At 44.4% G+C, this 18,499-nt stretch overlaps 1 protein-coding gene across 2 annotated transcripts in view; it reads right to left on the minus strand.

Moving 5' to 3' along the window:
- FBXO32 (F-box protein 32) overlaps window positions 1–18,499 on the minus strand; it is a 35,459-nt gene that overhangs the window by 3,326 nt on the left and 13,634 nt on the right. The window contains exons 5-6 of one of the 2 annotated variants that reach the window (XM_006830688.1): window positions 6,814–6,907; window positions 5,846–6,030 (exon numbers count right to left, since the gene is read on the minus strand). The exons of the other annotated variant lie outside the window; for it this stretch is intronic. Coding sequence (XP_006830751.1) covers window positions 5,846–6,030; window positions 6,814–6,907 — 279 coding nt within the window. The remainder of the gene's footprint in view (window positions 1–5,845; window positions 6,031–6,813; window positions 6,908–18,499) is intronic. 2 annotated transcript variants of the gene reach the window in all.

The raw sequence follows: 18,499 nt of genomic DNA on the forward strand, positions 1-18,499 counted from the left end.
CTGTTAGTAACGACAGCTAAGCGCTCCGCTACTAACCCACCCAGCTGCTCTGCAGGAGAAAGACCCGGTGACTTGCTTCCACAAACACTGTTGTTATGAAGCTCCATCAGGTGGGTTGCAACTCAAGGCAACCTTGTATAGGATTTCCAAGGCTATGTAAATCTTTGTGGGAGCAGAAGGCCTCAATATTTCTTTGGTGGAGTGACTGGTGGCCTCGAACCGCTGACCTTGTGGTTCGCAGTCCATTGTAATTGTAAAGATTACAGGCAAGAAACCCTTAGGAGCAGTTCTCCTCTGTCACACGAGGACACTATGAGTGGGAATTGACTCCACAGTCCTTAACAATAATGGTTCTACCTCAGGATGCTAGGCTGAGCTTCCCATTGTTTTCAGAATTTAGGATTTTACCGGACCTCCGAAGGGCCAAGACTTATTTGTTGGTTATCATCTGCTGCTGATCATATGAGCTAATAAAACTGCCACAAGACTTTCTTTTTGTTTCCAACACTTCAAAGCATCTACTTTTTTGGTTAAAACTCCCAGGCTGATTATTCCATTAACTTCTATTAAAGGCAAACCCTCTTGGCTGAGTGCACACCATCAAATTTGCAAACCTGAAATCCTTGCCCAGATCCCATGCGGAGCCTTAACTCCTGATAAATGGTTAACTGCTTGCATGCCTTCTTCTTTTTGCATATAAACATATTAAAGAAAAATTAGTCACTCTTATGCTTCCAGTCAAGCATTTGGCTAAAATCCATTTATGTTCAGCTCTGGAAGTGTAGTGGTTACGAATCGGGCTGCAAACCTCAGGGTCAGCAGTTCAAAACTACCAGCTGTTCCTTGAGAGAAAGATGAGGCTTTCTGCTCCTGTAAAGATTTACAGCCTCGGAAACCCTGTACGCGCTTGCTATGAGTCAGAACCAACTCCACGACACATAACAACAACAATAACACAGACCAACACGCTTCCAAACACTGCCTTTCACTCAGTACCCTGGAATTCTACTGAATTTTCTTTTCCACAAATTTGTTCTCTTAATTTATTTCTTTCACTATGTTAATTATTTTTGACCAAAAAAAAAAGGATTAGATACGAACAGTTTGGAGCAAAAGACAATACGTATTGAGAAGATACTGATACAACGTGGGCAAATAGCAATGACTATAAATGTCACCTTAATGTTTTCATGTAAAAAAAAAAAAAAAAAAAAACAGTAACAAAAAATCCTCTTTTGAGGTCTTAACTGTTAAAGAATCAGTTTAAAATACAATCCAGACGGAAGCAATTAAGTCCCCTAGCTGGTTCTTTCTTTCCTCTGAGAGGCAGGGCCTTTGTGTGCAAAACTCCCCAGAGCTCCATGAGTTCCTTCTGGTTGTTAAGTGCTATGGAGTCAGTGTAGATCCTAACGACCCTGTATAGGGTTTCTAAGGAGCAGCTGGTGAGCTTGAACCGCTGACCTTGCAGTTCAAGTTGACATTGCAGTCCAGTGCATTAGCCCACAGTACCACACTAGGAGTTACTACTGCTGCTCTCAAAATACTGTCCCTCAGAGGCAGGGGGGCTGGAAAGGGAGGAGGGTCTGAGGAAGTATGGTGTCAAGGTCAAAAGCATCGTCCCTGGATACAGGGTGGGTTCAATTCCCCAGCTACATCTTACGAGTCATGAAGCTTTGACCAGATAATTCTTTATTACCCCGTCCCGTTTCATTTTCTTTTCATCTATAAAATGGGGGGAGTGTGGTGCTGCAGGATAATGCACTGGACCTCAAGGTCAGTTGGAAATGCAAGGTTGTCAGTTCAAACCCACCAGCCATTCCTCGGAAACCCTAGTCAGGGTCACTATGAGCTGGAACTGACTCGATGGCACTTAACAACAATGTAAAATAATGGGGAGAAAGCGTATCTTCTCGGCACAGCGGATGAGATCTTGTATGTGTGTATTTTTGACTCATAGTCATTGCCTTTGAGTTGGTTCCGACTTACAGTGACCCATGGGATAGAGCAGAGCTGCCCCACAATCCCCTAAGGCTGTGGCTGTGATCTTTAAAGAAGCAGACCACCATATTCTCCTACCAAGTGGTTAGCGGGTCTGAACCACCGACGTTTGGTTAGCAACCAAGTGCTTAACTGCTGTGCCACCAGAGCCCTCTGGTAGTACAGTGTTCCCCCAAATATTAGATATTATTACGGTTGGTGGTGGTTATGTGTCGTGGAGTAGGTTCTGACCCATAGCGACCCTGTACAGGGTTCCCGAGGCTGTACATCTTTATGGGAGCAGAAAGCCTCATCTTTCTCCCACGGAACAGCTGGTAGTTTTGAACTGCTGTCCTTGCGGTTTGCAGCCCGATTCATAACCACTACGCTACCAGATATTATTATGAATACCATTAATTATTCACTAGATGAGGTGATACTTGTAAAGCACACAATAGTGTATCTGCCACATGTTGTTGTTGTTAGGTGCCATCAAGTCGGTACCTTATGCACACAGAATGAAACACTGCCCAATCCTGGGCCAACCTCACTATTGTTGCCACACTTGAGCCCACTGACGCTACCACTTTGACAATCCATCTTGCTGGGGGTCTTCCTCTTTTTCTCTGACTACATAGAAAGCCCTTAGGAACAACTAGTGAATACACTTAAAATACTCTATGCCAGGTATTATCCTAAGCACTTCCTATCCATACTGTACAGTTACCAAGACTCACACCAGATCTATGAGGCATCATTGTCCCTGATTTCTAAATGAGGAAAGTGAGGCATGGAGAGGTTGAGTAATTCGCCCTACGTCCTACACCTGGTAAATTCTCATTGCTGCTGCTGTTACTGTTAGAGCTGTTGAGTCCATTCTGACTCATAGTGACCCTGTATAGGGTTTCCAAGGAGTGGCTGGTGAGTTTGACCCGCCAACATCATCCATAATAATCCACTGTCATCGAGTCGATGCTAACGTATGGTGATCCCAGCTGTTACAGAGTAAAATTGCTCTGTAGAGTTTTCTTGCCTGTAATTTTCATGGAAATTGCTAGGCCTTACCTTTGCAAACCCTCAGCCTATCACTTAGTCGCCAAGTGCTTAACCATTTGCACCACCAGGGCTCCGTGTCATCCATAATACAGGGAATACTTCCCAAGTGATGGAACGAGCATTTCAGGTGGGCATTGGAGGAGACTTCCCTTCAAACACTTATTCATTGTAGGTAACTGTACTGATGTCTAATACTGTCTGTCGGGTACTGGGGATGGAGCAGGGAATGAGATGGGAAACATCATTGTCCTCATGGAGTACAAAAGCCAGTGGAGGTTACAGAAATGTGCATACACCTCACAGGTGTATTCAAATAGCAATAACTGGTCTCCAGGTGGTATGATGATGCTTCATTAGACTAGTGGTTAAGGTAGGCTGTTGTGAGGTGTTGTTTGAGTTGAATCTTGGAAGCCAAGTGAGCAAAGATGAGCAAAAGCATATTCCAGGCAGCGCAGAGGAAAGTGAGTGTAAAGCCCCAGGACAGAAACAAGCTTGGAGCATGCAGAGAGAAGGCCAGCTGACTGGGAGGCAGTTGGCAGAGAGGGGTGGGGTGTGATGGACATCAGTGATGATCTGTTCTGCATGGGATTTTATTGGTTTTAAAAAGTTTGGAAAACGCTGGGTCATTGGACAAAGAGTTGGAAAAAAGCTGGATTGCAAAAGCGTTTGGAAACCACTCATGTTAAGCAAGTCTCACCATTTTAGGAATAAGGAGTTCTAGGTCCTGGCTCAGTTCTGGGCTTAATTACTTGGAAAGTCATTGGGCTTTTCTGACCCTTGTCCCCACCCCAGTTCCACCCAGTAAGGGGTAAGAGCAACTATAAAGATCACTTCCTAAGAGTGTGTGTGGAGCAGCTAATTGGGGGCTGACCATATCAGTAATGCACCAAGCAGCAGGAGGGAAGAATGCCTTGGGACAGATGGGCCTTGCTCCTTTCTGTAAGTCTGGCTGGGTCACTCTCACTGGGGCTTAGCGAAAACAATTAAGTATGACGTCTAGGCTACAGAGAGAATGCAGGAAATCTAGCAGAAGGTGTCAGTGGATTTTCTGCGAGAGATAAGCTGGGAATTTGGGTCTTAAACTCACATGCTCAAACCATGTCCACACTTGAGAGATGGGAGTGAGGTTGGTTGTAAGAATAAATCAGGTAAAGTGCTGATCATAATTACGTTCTCTTAAAATAAATCACATCAAGACACTTTTTGAAAGGCTACCTGTACTTGTGCTCTGCAGTGTTTGTGAGTGAGGGGAGGGCGAAGAGAGAGCTGCAACATCTTGTAGTTAAGAACTCCCATAACCTTGAGGCTTTGCTTTTGTTCTCTCTCTTCAAGGGCTTAAGGAATAGAGGTACAGAGAAGTTATTAACATGAAACTCCATGAGTCTGCCTTTTGAAAGCTTGGTATAATAAAATAATTACATAAAAGAAGGCAAAGGGACTGCTTTGTGATAGTCTCTCTCAAGTTTTATCAGCTTGGGTCCCGGAAACCACTTAGAGCAGCAACCTTGGTCAGTGATTAGATACGTGAGCCGAGTGCTAGGTGAGCTGCCCAAGAGGCCTGTCCATTAGCGAGCCTCCCGCGATGACACCCGCATGCACCTCACATTTTTTTGTGGACCTCAGGCCCCTGCTCACTCAGAAGACTGAACTATGTTATACAAACTCGGAAGGCTAAACTATGTTATAGAAACTAAAAGAAACTGCTGGCATGGATGGTCTCGCTTAGCTGGGAATATAGAGTTTTCTTTTTCTTTCCCTTTTGAGTGAGATTTGCTCTTCGTTTTTTTCTGTGTATTCACAGTCATTAATCAAAGGCTCCCTTTGTCATCACTTCCTGTAAGTAGAGCTAGAAGCTGGCAAGGCTGGTACCAGTTCTCCAAGCCATCACTGCCATCGCTACTCTATTGTACTTGAGGAGCACTGCTGTGGGCTAAGTATAAGTACTATATTGCTAACTTCAGAGTCGGTGGTTCAAACCCTCCAGCTGCTCCATGGGAGAAACACGAAGCTTTATGCCCCCATATAATTTCACAGCTTTAGAAAACATATATGAGACAGCTATGAATTGGAACCAACTCAATATCACTTAACATCAAACAACAATTAAATTTAACAAGGATCATTGGTGGTGCAGTGATTAAGGGCTTGGCTGCTAACTGAAAGGTCAACAGTTCAAACCCACCAGCTGCTCTGTGGGAGAAAAGAGCTAGGCTCTGCTTTTGTAAAGATTGTGTTGTTGTTAAGATCCATCGAGTCAGTTCCAACCCATAGCGAATCTGTATAGGGTTTCTGAGGAGCTGCTGGTGAATTTGAACCGCCAACCTTGTGGTTCAAACTGACCTGATTGTTGAGTACTTATCCTATAGCCTGGAAACCCTATGGGTGTAGTTCTATTATCCTATAGGGTGGCTAGGAGTCAGAATCAACTCAATGGCACACAGCAACAACACTAAAGGAATAAACAGTGAGTTCTTTGAGAGGAAATGGGCACAGAGGAGGGACCTCAGAAACCCACTAGAGTTTGATGGTACAGTCAGCATCTCCTAAATTGCCAAGTTTCCAATGTTCCCATGATGTTTCAATCCGCCACATATTTTGATCCTATTTTGCCAAATTCTCCCCCCCATCCTCCCTTTATCTGAAATCCTCCCACCCCACCTTCAACACCTCGCATAGAGCTTTAAACCACAACAGTCCAGGATTTTCCTCCTTTCTGGGGATTTCAGGTTCTGGTGAATTAATTACCCAGCATTTCTCAAGGGAATGGACCCCACCTTCCCCTGCTAGGCGGAAGCTCCCCAATCCTGCTCACCCGTGTGATCTGGATGTTGTTCAGCTGCTGCTGCCAGTGGAGAATCGTCTCCATCCGATAAACCCACATGTTGATATTCCCGACCAGCACTGACTTGCCAACTCTTTGGACCAGTGTACATAAGGACGTGTAGAGAGTCTGGAGAAGTTCTCTGATGAGCCTAATGTTTTGCTGGTCTTCAAGGACTAGAGCAGGAAGCAAAACAAAACAAAAAGCTATGATACCGGAACACGCTGTATTTTATAAGTGGGCTTTTCTTCTCCTTTCTGCTTGTGTTACCTGGGCTCTGCCTCTGGGGACATGGTTTTCTTTCTCTCAGGTGTATGTTCTACACTTGGCTGAGCTCCTGCAGTTGAAGTGAAGGGTTGGAGTTTCCATGATCTAAGCCTCGCTTTGTTCTCCTTTCCCCAGTTTTCTATAAAGCCTTGGATCTGTTTTCATTGCCCTGCCTAAACCTATGGCTCACCTGATCTGAGAGTAGTTTTTTTTGCCCAACTGTGAATGGGGAAGGAGGAAGGAGCACCCCTGGGAGCCAGGAGACTGGGCTTTTGTCCTGCCTGTGCAACTATGTGTGTGATCATGGGCTGACCACTTCATCTCCCAGTATGTATAATGACTTGGTTGAACCAGACACACAAGATTTTTTCTAGTTCAAATAATTTATAAATCTATTCTGCCTTCTCCATAGCTTGATTTTCAAGGAATTCAGGATCCTGGGGCTCAGAAGCCAAGGTTGGGATGTGTGCCTACTGTGAGAAGCAGGAGCAGATGGGAGATCCCAGAGCAAGGAGAGGAGGGTAGTGATCTCACCCCCTACTATGGGCATGGGCTGCATGCTTTTCTGATCTGGAATCTCGCACCCCTGAAATGCATCTGACTCAATTCCTTCCCATCCTTTTACATTTCTTTAAATCCACGCCCCACCCCAATACCTATAAAAAGAGGTGAGAAAGTGCAAGATAGTTTACCTTTCAGTACCACTTTTTCCAAAATGTTCATAAAGTTCTTTTGGGCGATGCCACTCAGGGATGTGAGCTGTGATTTGGCTATCAGTTCTAACAGCTGTGGATAAAAATAGAAATTTCCAGGCTTAGAATACAGAGATACTTTTCTCCTCTAATCTTCACTTTTGAGTCACATGATGTGGAGATATAGACTGACGGGGGTGGGGTGGGGGTTTGTACATGGCAGGCAGAGCCCTGGTGCAATAAAAAGCAGATGCTCAGACTGAAAGACAAACGGACACAATTCAAAACCCAGGAACCAGGCTGAGTGTTGCATGCCTCTTTTTTTTTAATATAAAGGGCTTTGGCTTCAGCCAAACATTCTACTTGTCTTATTTCAGCAAGTGGAATTGACATCCTCTGAAGGGAACCAAACCTCCCGAGACCTTTGAAATGTTTGCCTTCTGCATAATCATCCCCAGCGGGAAATCTTCTGCCCCCACATGAACTTGGTTTCCATTGGCACTGCCTGTTCTCAAGGCACCTAACAGCTCAAATTCAGCAGTGATGTGCACTGCCCAAGAAGTGAAATCTTTTTAATCCAGAGAACACCCACTTATGCAGCAGGCAGTAAAAATGTCTACTAATTAGAATCTCTTGTCACACAACTTTTTGGAGAAAGGAAGCGAGAGAACCTTCAGGGAAGTATGCTATATATGGAGTCCCTGAGTGGTGCAACTGTCTAAGCAATCAGCTGCTAACCAGAAGGTTGGAGGTTTGCGTCCACCCAAAGATGCCTTGGAAGAAAGAGGCCTCACAATCCACATGGAAAAAAAATCAGCCATTGAAAATCCCGTGGAGCACAGCTCACCTCTCCTCTGACACATATGAGTTGTAGTTGGCCAAATTGATAATTGTTTTGTTTTATAGTATTTATAGCTTTGGTAGCGTAATAGTTACAAATTGGGCTGCGAACCGCAAGGTCAGCAGTTCGAAACTACCAGCTGTTCCTCAGGAGAAAGATGAGGCTTTCTGCTCCCATAAAGATTTACAGCCTTTTAAACCTTGTACAGGTTCGCTATGAGTCGGAACCAACCAACTCCACGGCACATAACCACCACCACCATATATATATATATATATATACACACACACATACACACACACACACACACACACGGAGTTCTGATGATGCTGTGGGTTAAGTGTTGGACTGTTAACCTCAAGGTTGGTGGTTCAAACTCACCAGTTGCTCTTTGGAAGAAAGATGAGGCCGATGGCTTCTGTATATATCACAGCCTTGGAAACCCTATGGGAACGGTCTATTCTGTCCTGAAGGGTCACTAGGAGTCGGAATCCACTGGATGGCAGTGAGCTGAGTTTTTTTTTTTTTTTTTAAATACATATTTCTTATTAGAGGCAATGATATTACAGTGGCTAAGAGCTCTGGTTCTTGGAGCTTTTCGTCTTAAGTGCAAGTCTTGGTCTGACTACTTATTAACTCTGTGGCTAAGGGCAAGTTACTACATTTCTTGGGGCTACAATGTGAGCTTTAAATGAGGGATAAATCCTTAGCGTAGTATTTGAACTATTAGTTGCTAAATAAAAGCTGACTTGCTTGTTGTAGTAGTACATCCTTTTCTTACCACCCTTTACCATCCCCAGATGAAAAGAAATAAAGATAAAACATGAAGTTGGTGCCTTCTTAGGTCAATCTTTCTTTCTTCCCTTTTATGACAAAAATCTTTACAGATATGGCAAGATTAAAAAAAAAAATCAAAGATGCTACTGTTGAAAAATAAATCAGTTGGAAGGGGTTTTAGAGATTATCTAGTTCAACCCACTTAACAGTTAAGCAAATTGAGGCTAAAACCTTACCACCCACCCATACCAGCAAAGGGACTCTCAACCATGTCCTCAGTACCAGAAATCAACAGCCACTTCTCATACTTTCAAAGAGTTATTAGACAGAAGAGGTTGCCATAAAGTGAACATCATTACATCAGAACCCACCAGCTCCCAACCATAGTTTATAAAGTTAAATAGCGCTAGAATACCCCGGATCCTCTCCTTTACGTTAACATTTGGATGTCTGCTCCTACAAAACTGTGTAAGGGAGATTCCTCTGTTGATCAGACTCCTGTCCAGCCTGCACTTCCAGGACAATAATCCCTGAATATGACACTGTGTTGAGCGCTGGACCCAAGACTAAGAGAGAATCAACAAAATGAAACAGCTAGAAATTGGGCTAAGAAGAGACTAGATCAAACTCCCAGCAATTAAGAGCACCTCTATGTTCTTGGAATAAGTTAGAAATTTTATCCCCCTGGAGTCTTCTAGGAAGCTGTCTAACAAGTATAGAATTTTAATTTTTGGATAGAATTGTTGAGAATATACACAGAAAAATACGAACACTTTCTAGGGTGCAATTTAGTGGCTTTGATTATATCAGAACTGTTTGCATCCTCGTTTTCCAAATTGTTCCTTCCCCATTGATTACTGCTCTCTCTCCAGCTTCCTATCTAACCTTTAGAGGGGTTGTTGTCAGTTTGAGCCCATACAGATGTTTTTTACTACTTAAGCTAAAACTGTGGTTTGGTAGATAATATTTTTGGTTTAATGTTTAAAGATGGTGAAAGCCAGTTGCTTTTTGGGGTTTAATGAATCTCAATGACTTCAGAAACTTGGAGTAAGTTTACTTTACATTAGAAAAAGGAAACGACAATAAAATGAAACCATATTCCTGCCTGGCTTATATAGCTTTCACACATGTAGGGACCAGGCTACTGTGCTGCTAAGCGCCATCAAATCGGTTCCGACTCATAGTGACCTTGTGACTGTAGCGTTTCCAAGGATCAGCTGGCAGATTTGAACCGCCTGACCAGGAGGAGGTGAGAAAAGGCATAGTCTAGCTAGTATGGTGGGAGGGGGTAAGGGGTCCAAGGTTGTAAGTCAGGTGCTGTCTAGGTGCCCGCTAAGACAGGCAAGAAGTCAAAACATCAGAGTCCTTGTTCACAGGCAGTGACTACATGGCATGCCCTCTCTCCCTGTTTGGGTCAGCTCTGCCAACGCCAGCACATGACAGTCAGGAGAGGAGGGAGAAAAGGACTGGCCAAACCTTCCATCTATTCTCTACCAGCAGTGAGATTTAGGAGGCTGAGCAGAGTGGCTATTAATACCCTGAGCCTCTCATGACCAGTACAAAGCAAGATGAAAAAAAACAAAGCCTCCATCGGCTTTCACCGTTCCAGGTGACTCATCCGTGGATGGGAGATGGGTCAAAAGGGAGGGGTGGGGGGGTCAGATAAAAATCCTTCCCTAACCCAGAGTCCATGTGACCACCATCATACGAGGGTGTCTGTTTTAATCTTGTCTATAAATGCATCAATCACAAGGTTGGAAAAACTTTCATGGCTGGTGACCATGTATTTGAGAGGACAAAAGAATCCTTTGGTCTGAATGGAGGTGACCTGTGACTAAGAAGGAAGACGAGGACAGGGAGTAGAAAGATGAAGAATAGACAGCAACAATTTGTCAGTTCATGGCAGAATGACATGCCAACTGCCCCGTGTTTAACTCTACCACAAGGGAGCCCTTCTTTTCACTGCTAGGCAGTGGTGGTGTCAGGAGTAAGAACCCTGGAATATCAGAAGACCTGGGGTCTCTAGCTGGGTGGTTGTGACAACTGTCATTCATCTACCAATAGTCCCTCTGCTCCAGCTTGTGGTAGGTGATGGGGATGATGAGTCATGGAGCTCACTCTGAGTCTAGTCTGTGGTATGTGTTGAACTTGTTGGAATCCTAGTTTCTTCATCTCTAAAATGGAAATAAGAAGACTTTACCGACTTGTGACGAGAGTGAAATGAATAACCACATAAATATCTGTAAATGTCAATGAGAAAGGTCTGCAGTGGATCTGAATCAGCCATTGAACACCCTACGGAGCAGTTTTACTCATGCAGTCATCATGGATTGAAATTGATTTGATGGCCATTGGTGGTATTACTGTGTTACAATAAAACTTTATTTACAAAAACACGTAGAAGGCCTCGGGGCCATAATTAGCCAACCTCTGGTCTAAATCATAGAGTGTAAGAGTACCAGACTGTCTCTGTTTTCCCATCTGTAAAATATGCATAATCATAATTCACAGTTGTCAATATTAAATGTGTTTGTAAAGCACTCATCACAGTGTCTGGTACAAAGAATCTACTCACCAAGTTATTTACAACACGGGAGCATTCTTAGGTAAAATGATTGCATGCAAAGAATGGTGAATTTCCAAAAAAAAAACCCAAACACATTGCCATGAAGTCAATTTCAACTCACAGCTGCTCTGTAGGACACAGTGGAGCTGCCCCAGAGGATCACCAAAACTGTCCCCTTTATGGAAGCATATTGCCACATCTTTCTCCCACAGAGCAGCTGATGGGTTCAGACTGCTGACCTTTTGGTTAACAGTTGAGTGCTTAACTGTTACACCTCCCAGGGCTCCTTTTTAGAGTCACAATGAAGTCTTTCTGTTTTATGTACCTGTGACCAAATGCTTAAGTGATTACAAATTTTAAGAATTCCTTTTTTGTCATTTTTACTGTGTTTGTGATACAATAACTATCTTTTGATAAAAGTGAATGTTGATAATATAATTGCATGAGGTCTAATTTTCCTCTTAAAAATTAAGATCACGTATTGTTAAGCTCTGGGGAAACAGAGTCTGGGAGTTTTTATATGAAAATTACATTGTGACTGGTAATCAACTTTTAAATATTATGGGAGAAATCTACCCAGAAAGTTTAAATAGCATGTTTGTTGTTGTTGCTGTTAAGTGCTGTTGAGTTGGTCCCAACTCATAGTGAACCTGCATAGGGTTTCCAAAGAGCCGCTGATGGATTTGAACTGCCAACCTTGTGGTTAAAACCGACCTTGTGGTCCAGTGTTTATCCTACAGCACCATACCAGCATGTTTGTTGTTGTTGAGTGCCTTTGAGTAGTTCAAACTGACCCTGCGGCCCAGTGCTTTATCCGACAGTGCCACAATTGCTTTGGGTAAACCATTTAGGTCTACTTTCCACATCAGTATAAATCTACGCAATCAGAAGCAGGAAGGACTTTTGTGGAACCCGTCATAAAGAACACCGAATTTATCAAGTTTCTTTCTGTGTTAAGAGAGCCATGTGCTGTTGGAGCAGGTTGGTATCTGGCAATGTATTTACCAAGATGGCTTTGCCAATTGGATTCTTTGTCTCCTGCCACAAGAGAAAAGTAGAGCAGAGAAAAAAAAAATGTCTTGTAAATGGTTGTTTTCTGCTGGGCAAATTTTAGCTTATGAAATGCTGTTGAATCGGTTCCAACTCATAGGGACCCTATAAAGGGTTTCCAAGGAGTGGCTGGTAAGTTTGAACTGCCAACCTTGTGGTTTAAACTGACCTTGTGGTCCAGTGCATTATCCTACAGCACCATGCCAGGACTCCAAATTTTAGCTTATGTACCAGTAATTTGTGGCAGGGTTGAAGCAGAAGCAGGGGTTGAAAAAGGAGAGCTCGGCTCCTGAATTCCTTGGCAGGGTTACTGTGGGGGCAGCCTGGGTATCCAGCACTGTCAGTGGCTGCCCTGCACTGTAATAAGAATCGTTCTGGGCAACCAGAGGAAGGGGTGCTGGTCACCGCAGGCTGAAACCACATCCTGCCCTTCAGCTTTGGCTCATGCTCAGTTTTGATTTGGAGGAGGAGAAAAATCTAGTTGCTAGCAGTATTGTAAAGTAAATCCTGGACAGACGATTAACCCTAGTTTGGGTAGGGTGTGGAAGATGCATGACCAGAAAAGAGATTTCCCCTCCTATCTCACTTTACCTGCATCAAAAACAGATTTCTTGATTTCTCGTCCCTTTAGTCCACCCTCGTATTCATGTTTTTTAAAATACTTCAGTTCACGGCACTTCTCTGTCCATGGTGGTTGTTAGCTGCCATCCAGCTGATTCTGACTCATGGCGACCCCAGGTATGCAGTGTAGAATTGCTCCCTAGGGTTGGGAATAGAATGCCAGCCCATTCTTCCGTGATGCCTCTGGGTGGGGGTTCAAACTGGCGCTATTTCAGCTAATGGTTAAACACTTAACTGTTTGCATTACACAGTGACCCCCACTTAAAACATGTCCTTAAGAAAATTCCTCAAATGCCTTTCATTTACACTTAGAAAAAAAATCCAAACTCCTCATCGGGATGGACAAGGTCTTCCCTGATGGCATTCTTGCTCCTTTCCAAACTGGAACGCACAAGACAAAGTTGTTCCCCTGCAGCCTCGGGCCAGGCTTGTCCCCACCTCCCTGGTCTGTGGCCTTGCAGAGACTCACATCTTCATGTGGTCAGTTCCATTCCTCCCTTGGGTCTCAGTTCAAATGTCATCGTCTCGGAGACGCCTTCCCTGCTCAGTTGCCATCTTTACCTTAGTATGCTTTTTGTAGCAGTTGTAACGCTGTAGGGTCAGCACTGGACTGTGAATCACAAGGTTGGCGGTTCAAATCCACCAGCTGCTCCTCGGAAACCCTACCTGGGGTCATTATGAGTCGGAGTTGACTTAATGGTACATAATAACAACAACAACAACATGCATATCTGAAAAGGCCTTCATTGCTTATTGCCTGGTTAGGCTATAAACTCTGAGACAACAGGCACTTGTTTTGTTTCAACTCTAGCCTGGCATATGATAGGCACTCAATGAATACTAGTTTTAAATACATTTGTCTTTGAGAATCATAGAGTGCTATGGCTGGGAGAGAATTGGGAAATAGCTTGCCCAAACTTTTTCCTGCTAGGGATGAGGAGGACTGGTGTGGCACTGTAGGAGAAGCAGTGGACTGTGAACCACAAGGTTGGCAGTTCAAACCCACCAGCCAGTCCTCGGAAACCCTTCACAGGGTTGCTGTGAGTTGGAACCAACTCGATGGCACTTAGCAACAACAACAACAACAACATTAATACCATAGGAGTCCTGGTATGGTAACCAACTCTACGGAACTTAACAACAACAACAACATGGGACAAGGAAGGTGACAGTGGTGGTCCAGTTCTTGACTTGCATGAGGGAGAGCTGAGTTCAATTCCCAGTCAATGCAGCAACCATCCATCCATCAGCGGAGGCTGAACAGATGTCAGCAGAGCTTCCAGACTAAGAAGGAATGAAGGTCTGACAATCTATTTCCCCAAATCAGACCCTGACAATCACAACAGTGTGTACAACAACCAGTCACGGGGATGGCACAGGGGAGGGGAGTGTTTTGTTCCTTTGTACGCATGGGGTCACCGTAAGTCAGGGTCTAATAGATGACAGCTGACACCTCAGTGGACAAGGACGGTCACTATGGCCAAGTATCATAACCAAGGTCAATGTAGATTGGACTGCCAGTATTTATATGGGGCCTGCTCCTAGACGGATGCCTAGGAGTAAATTACTTATGCTGTGTGTTGTGAGGCCAATTCCCAATCACAGAGACCCTAAAGGATAGGGTAGAACTGCCCAGTAGAGTTTCCTGGGCTGTCATCTTTACAGGAAGCAGTCTTGGTGGTGCAGTGGTTAAGCACAAGTGCTCGATTGCTAATCAAAATGTCAGTGGTTCAAACCCACCAACTGCTCTGGGGAAGAAAGATGGAGCAGTCTGTTTCTGTAGAGATTTATATCCTTAGAAACCCTCTGGGACATTTTTGCTCTGTTCACAACGGTCAGCATTAGCCATAGTTGGCTTGATAGCAAATGATTTGATTTAGTTTTGTTATTTTCTGTCATCTTTATTGGAGTAGATTGCTGGGTCTTTTCTCCTATGGAGCCGCAAGTGGGTTTGAACCACTGACCTTTTTGTTAGCAGCTTAGCACTTAACCATATACCACCAAGACTACTTAAATGACTTACAATGCAAACATATTACAAATGCTTCCCAAGAGGGCAAGCAGCTGAGGTCTAGGAGGACATTAAACAATTGGCTTTAGCAGACAACAAAAGGCAGCTTCCTTTGCTTGCTAATTTAGTGAGGCAAAACTGCTCGGAAGTTGACCACGAGGCCCAAGCCTGCTGGACCACAGAGCTCCCCACTCACAGAGAATACTGGGGGCTCTGCAGTCTGAAGTCTCCATCTGATTGGAAGCCCTCACAGGGGGTCCCAGTTTGAGAAGCACCAGACATCTCTCACATGCTCCATACCCAAGGTTGGGTGCCCACAGAAGACTGTGTTTTGTTACTTTAGCGGTGTCTCTGCTTGCGCCGAGTGCCATGTACTTCCAAGGTCCTTATTTACTCAATGGATAACACAGATGAAAAACCTGGAAAGTTTTGTCCTGACTTTGAGTTTGAACACTGACAAGTTGGACAAGGGGAATTTTCAACCACATTAATAATCTCCAGGCATGTCAAGATTGGGTAAATATTATTTGCAAGTGAAACATCTCACTAACTCAGGGAGTTGAAATCCTACGGATGGCCAAGTTTACACAAATTAATTGTATTCTCAGCAGAGAGAACCTTACCTCTGTTTTCCATCCATCCCAGATACTTTTGAACCTTACAGCGGTGTTTTACTTCCTAATGCATCCATCTGAGCTCTGTTTAGATGGGGTTGCCCCTCTATCCCAGCACTCCCCGCCTCTACCCTACAATGCCAGGAGGCTGAATGTCACATCACCCTTGGCTTCTGGCTCTCCATCAATCCCGTCCACCCACCTCCCTTCCCATGGCCAGTTTTCTGCGCATGCCATTCATTCATCCTTGAAAAGCTTACCACCTGCCTCTCCACCAAGCCAAATCCTTGCCACCCTTCAAGGAAGGAGTCTTTTTCCAAGAAGCTGTCTCCAATGATCTCTCATCCATTACCCTAGAGTTGATCTATGACCCCCCCCCCCCAAATAGGTTCAAGTCCTAGCCGCTGGTACCTGTGAAGGGGACCTCATTTGAAAATTGTGTCCGTACAGATAAAATTAGTTGCATTCATATGGGGTCATATTGGAATAGGGTGGGCTCTAATCCAGTGTGACTAGGCACGCCTGTGAATGCCCCCCACTTCTGTGGTCATGCCCTCAAGTCTGTGAGTGTTTCCTTCCTCACTTCTGTGGGTACCCTGAATGCTTATTCTGACTGAGAATTCTGAAAGACGTAAACTTTCTCAGGTCAAATCATAAGCAGCCTCGTCAGCATCCACCAGAGGCTCCACCCTATGCCCTCAATGCTAATACCCTACAATTGAGTCTGGCCAACTTCATTCAAATGGGCTCAGCTTTGCTCTTTAGATTCTTTTCCCCGCTGCTGTGGCTTCTCTCCATCTTAGTTCTCTGACCCCAGTGACAGAGGCTGCCCTCCATCAGAAGAAGGCCACCGAATGTCTGTGGTGCCAAATGCATCCAAGGTCCTTGCTACAGAATCTGCTTGAAGGGGCCAGGCGGCTCCCGTACATCACGACCCACGAGGGGCTTTGGCAACAGCACGCCTTCATTTAAGGCATTGGGTTTAAATTTGACTCACAGTGCCGGATTTCAGCCGTTCCTGTGCCAAACCACCAGTCAAGTTAAACTGAAACATGTTTTTGAAAAATGTTTTCAGGGGTGGTAGGAATGCAGGAACTTGCTGGAAAGATTCAAATGGAGGAGGGTGGTAATGCAGTGGGGAAAGGAAGAAAGAATGTGCCTTGATTTAGGTTATAGTTCGACAGCACAAAACCACCAGCACTCGTCTCTGCTGCAGAAGGGCAGAGAGAGTAAGGCTGTGCGTTTGGGCTTGTCCTTCCTGGTCCACTAGCACATAGGCATCAGTTTACGTAGTGTCTCCATGGGCTTTCTTGATGTTGGCAGCTACAGTTACCATATGTTAACTCAGCTCTGATTCATGGCGATCCCATGTATTACAGCGGAGAACTATAGGGATTTTCTTTTTGCTCTCATCTGTATGGAAGCTGGTCGCCAGACTTTTCTTCTGTGGGTTCAAACTCAGTGGGTTCAAACGGCCAACACTGAGGTTAGCAGCTGAGAGCAAATCAGTGTGTCACCCAGGGACACGGCTACCCTGTACTTGTCATCATTCTCATCTCAGAGGCATGAGTGACAAGATCAAAGGTCTTGATTAAGCATTAAGGCCTGCTCCTACAGGAAGGTGCGTGTGTGTACGTGTTTGCATATGCATGCAAGAAAGTACACATGCAAATGTGCACATGTATGTATGCACACATGTGGATGTATGTGTGTGCATGTGTGAGTATGCTGTGGACATACAAGCAATTCTGTGATAATGAAAAAGGGCAGGCTTCACTCTGCATTTGGTCATCCAGGATTAAGCCTTGCCTCCACCATCATCACCTCTTTAGATTCTCAATTAATACTTCAATCGCGCAACAGTTATCCTAGCTTCCTAGATTAGACAAAGACAGTGATTTCCAGAAGAGCCCACAAATAATGAGCTTTGAACTCTATACTGGAATTACTCATTTCAACTTTAAATTTCTGAAGTGGGTGGTAGTTATCCCTTTTACATTATTAGATCATGGTACATTCCCCAGAAGACATATCTAGAATTTCATGCTTCTCAGTGTCTTGTTTTTGGAGTCCTGGTGTGGCGCTGTGGATTAATGTGCCAGACTGCAAAGCCATTTGAACAGCAAGGTCAGTGGTTCAAGCCCACAAGTCACTCCTCGGAAACCCTATACAGGGTCGCTATGGGTTGGAACCAACTTGATGGCACTTAACAACAACAAGTTGGGCTGCTAACCTCAAGGTCAGCAGTTCGAAACTGCCAGCCATTCCATGGGAGAAAGATGAGGCTTTCCGCTCACGTGAAGATTTACAGCCTCGGAAACTCTATTCGGGGTCGCTATGAGTTGGAGCTGACTCCACAGCACATAACCACCACCAATGCCTGGGACCATGCTAAACTAAGGAAATCAGAAGCTCTAGATGTGGGGCCCTGGCTTCCTTATTCTAAACATTGTAGGTGATTCTAATGTGCAGAGTCACTGGTTCACAGCAGCCCACACCAGAGAGGTGAAGTTTAGCATGTGGTCTCAGTAGCTTCTCTGAGTTTACCCTGAGATGCGCTTTCTCCGCTGGCCTTGCTATATCTTATATTAGTCAGCTCTCACCTCCTCATGGTTACCAAGTTCCATCTCCATGAATGGTACAGCTTCTGGAATCTTCTCCAGCTCCCTAGGGGAGTTTCCAAAATGTGCTGGACATGAGGCACGGGGTAAATGATTACTTTATCTTTGAATGGCCTTCCACAAATGGGTAATTCGCTGCTGAAAAAATTTCAAGTCATCTTTCAAATCCACAGTTAAAGTTCTATTTTAGTCATTGGGGTATGTGTAGATGAGGGGCAGGGCTATGAACATAGCCTAAAGTCAATTAAAGTACAAATTGTTATTAAGTTCCGTCGAGTCAGTTCCGACTTATTATAGGGTTTCCAAGGAGTGGCTGGTGAGTTTGAACTGCCAACCTTGTGGTTCAAACCGACCGAGTGTTCATTCTACAGCACCATACCAGGACTCCAAAAGTACAAATGGCAATATAAAAATCTCTCCAATTGACATTTAAAACAATTCCTGATTCCAAAAATTCAAGAAAAATTTCAGGCTTGCTAACATTTTGAAAGAGCAGTGTTGCCTTGTCTCTGTACCTCTGCCTCCTCCCCTGCAGTTCTCTCTGAAGGCATCAGCATGAACACAACACATTTTTTTTTTTTTTAA

This window comes from Chrysochloris asiatica, unplaced genomic scaffold (assembly GCF_000296735.1).
Source record: "Chrysochloris asiatica unplaced genomic scaffold, ChrAsi1.0 scaffold00001, whole genome shotgun sequence".
Taxonomy (NCBI): Eukaryota; Metazoa; Chordata; class Mammalia; order Afrosoricida; family Chrysochloridae; genus Chrysochloris; species Chrysochloris asiatica.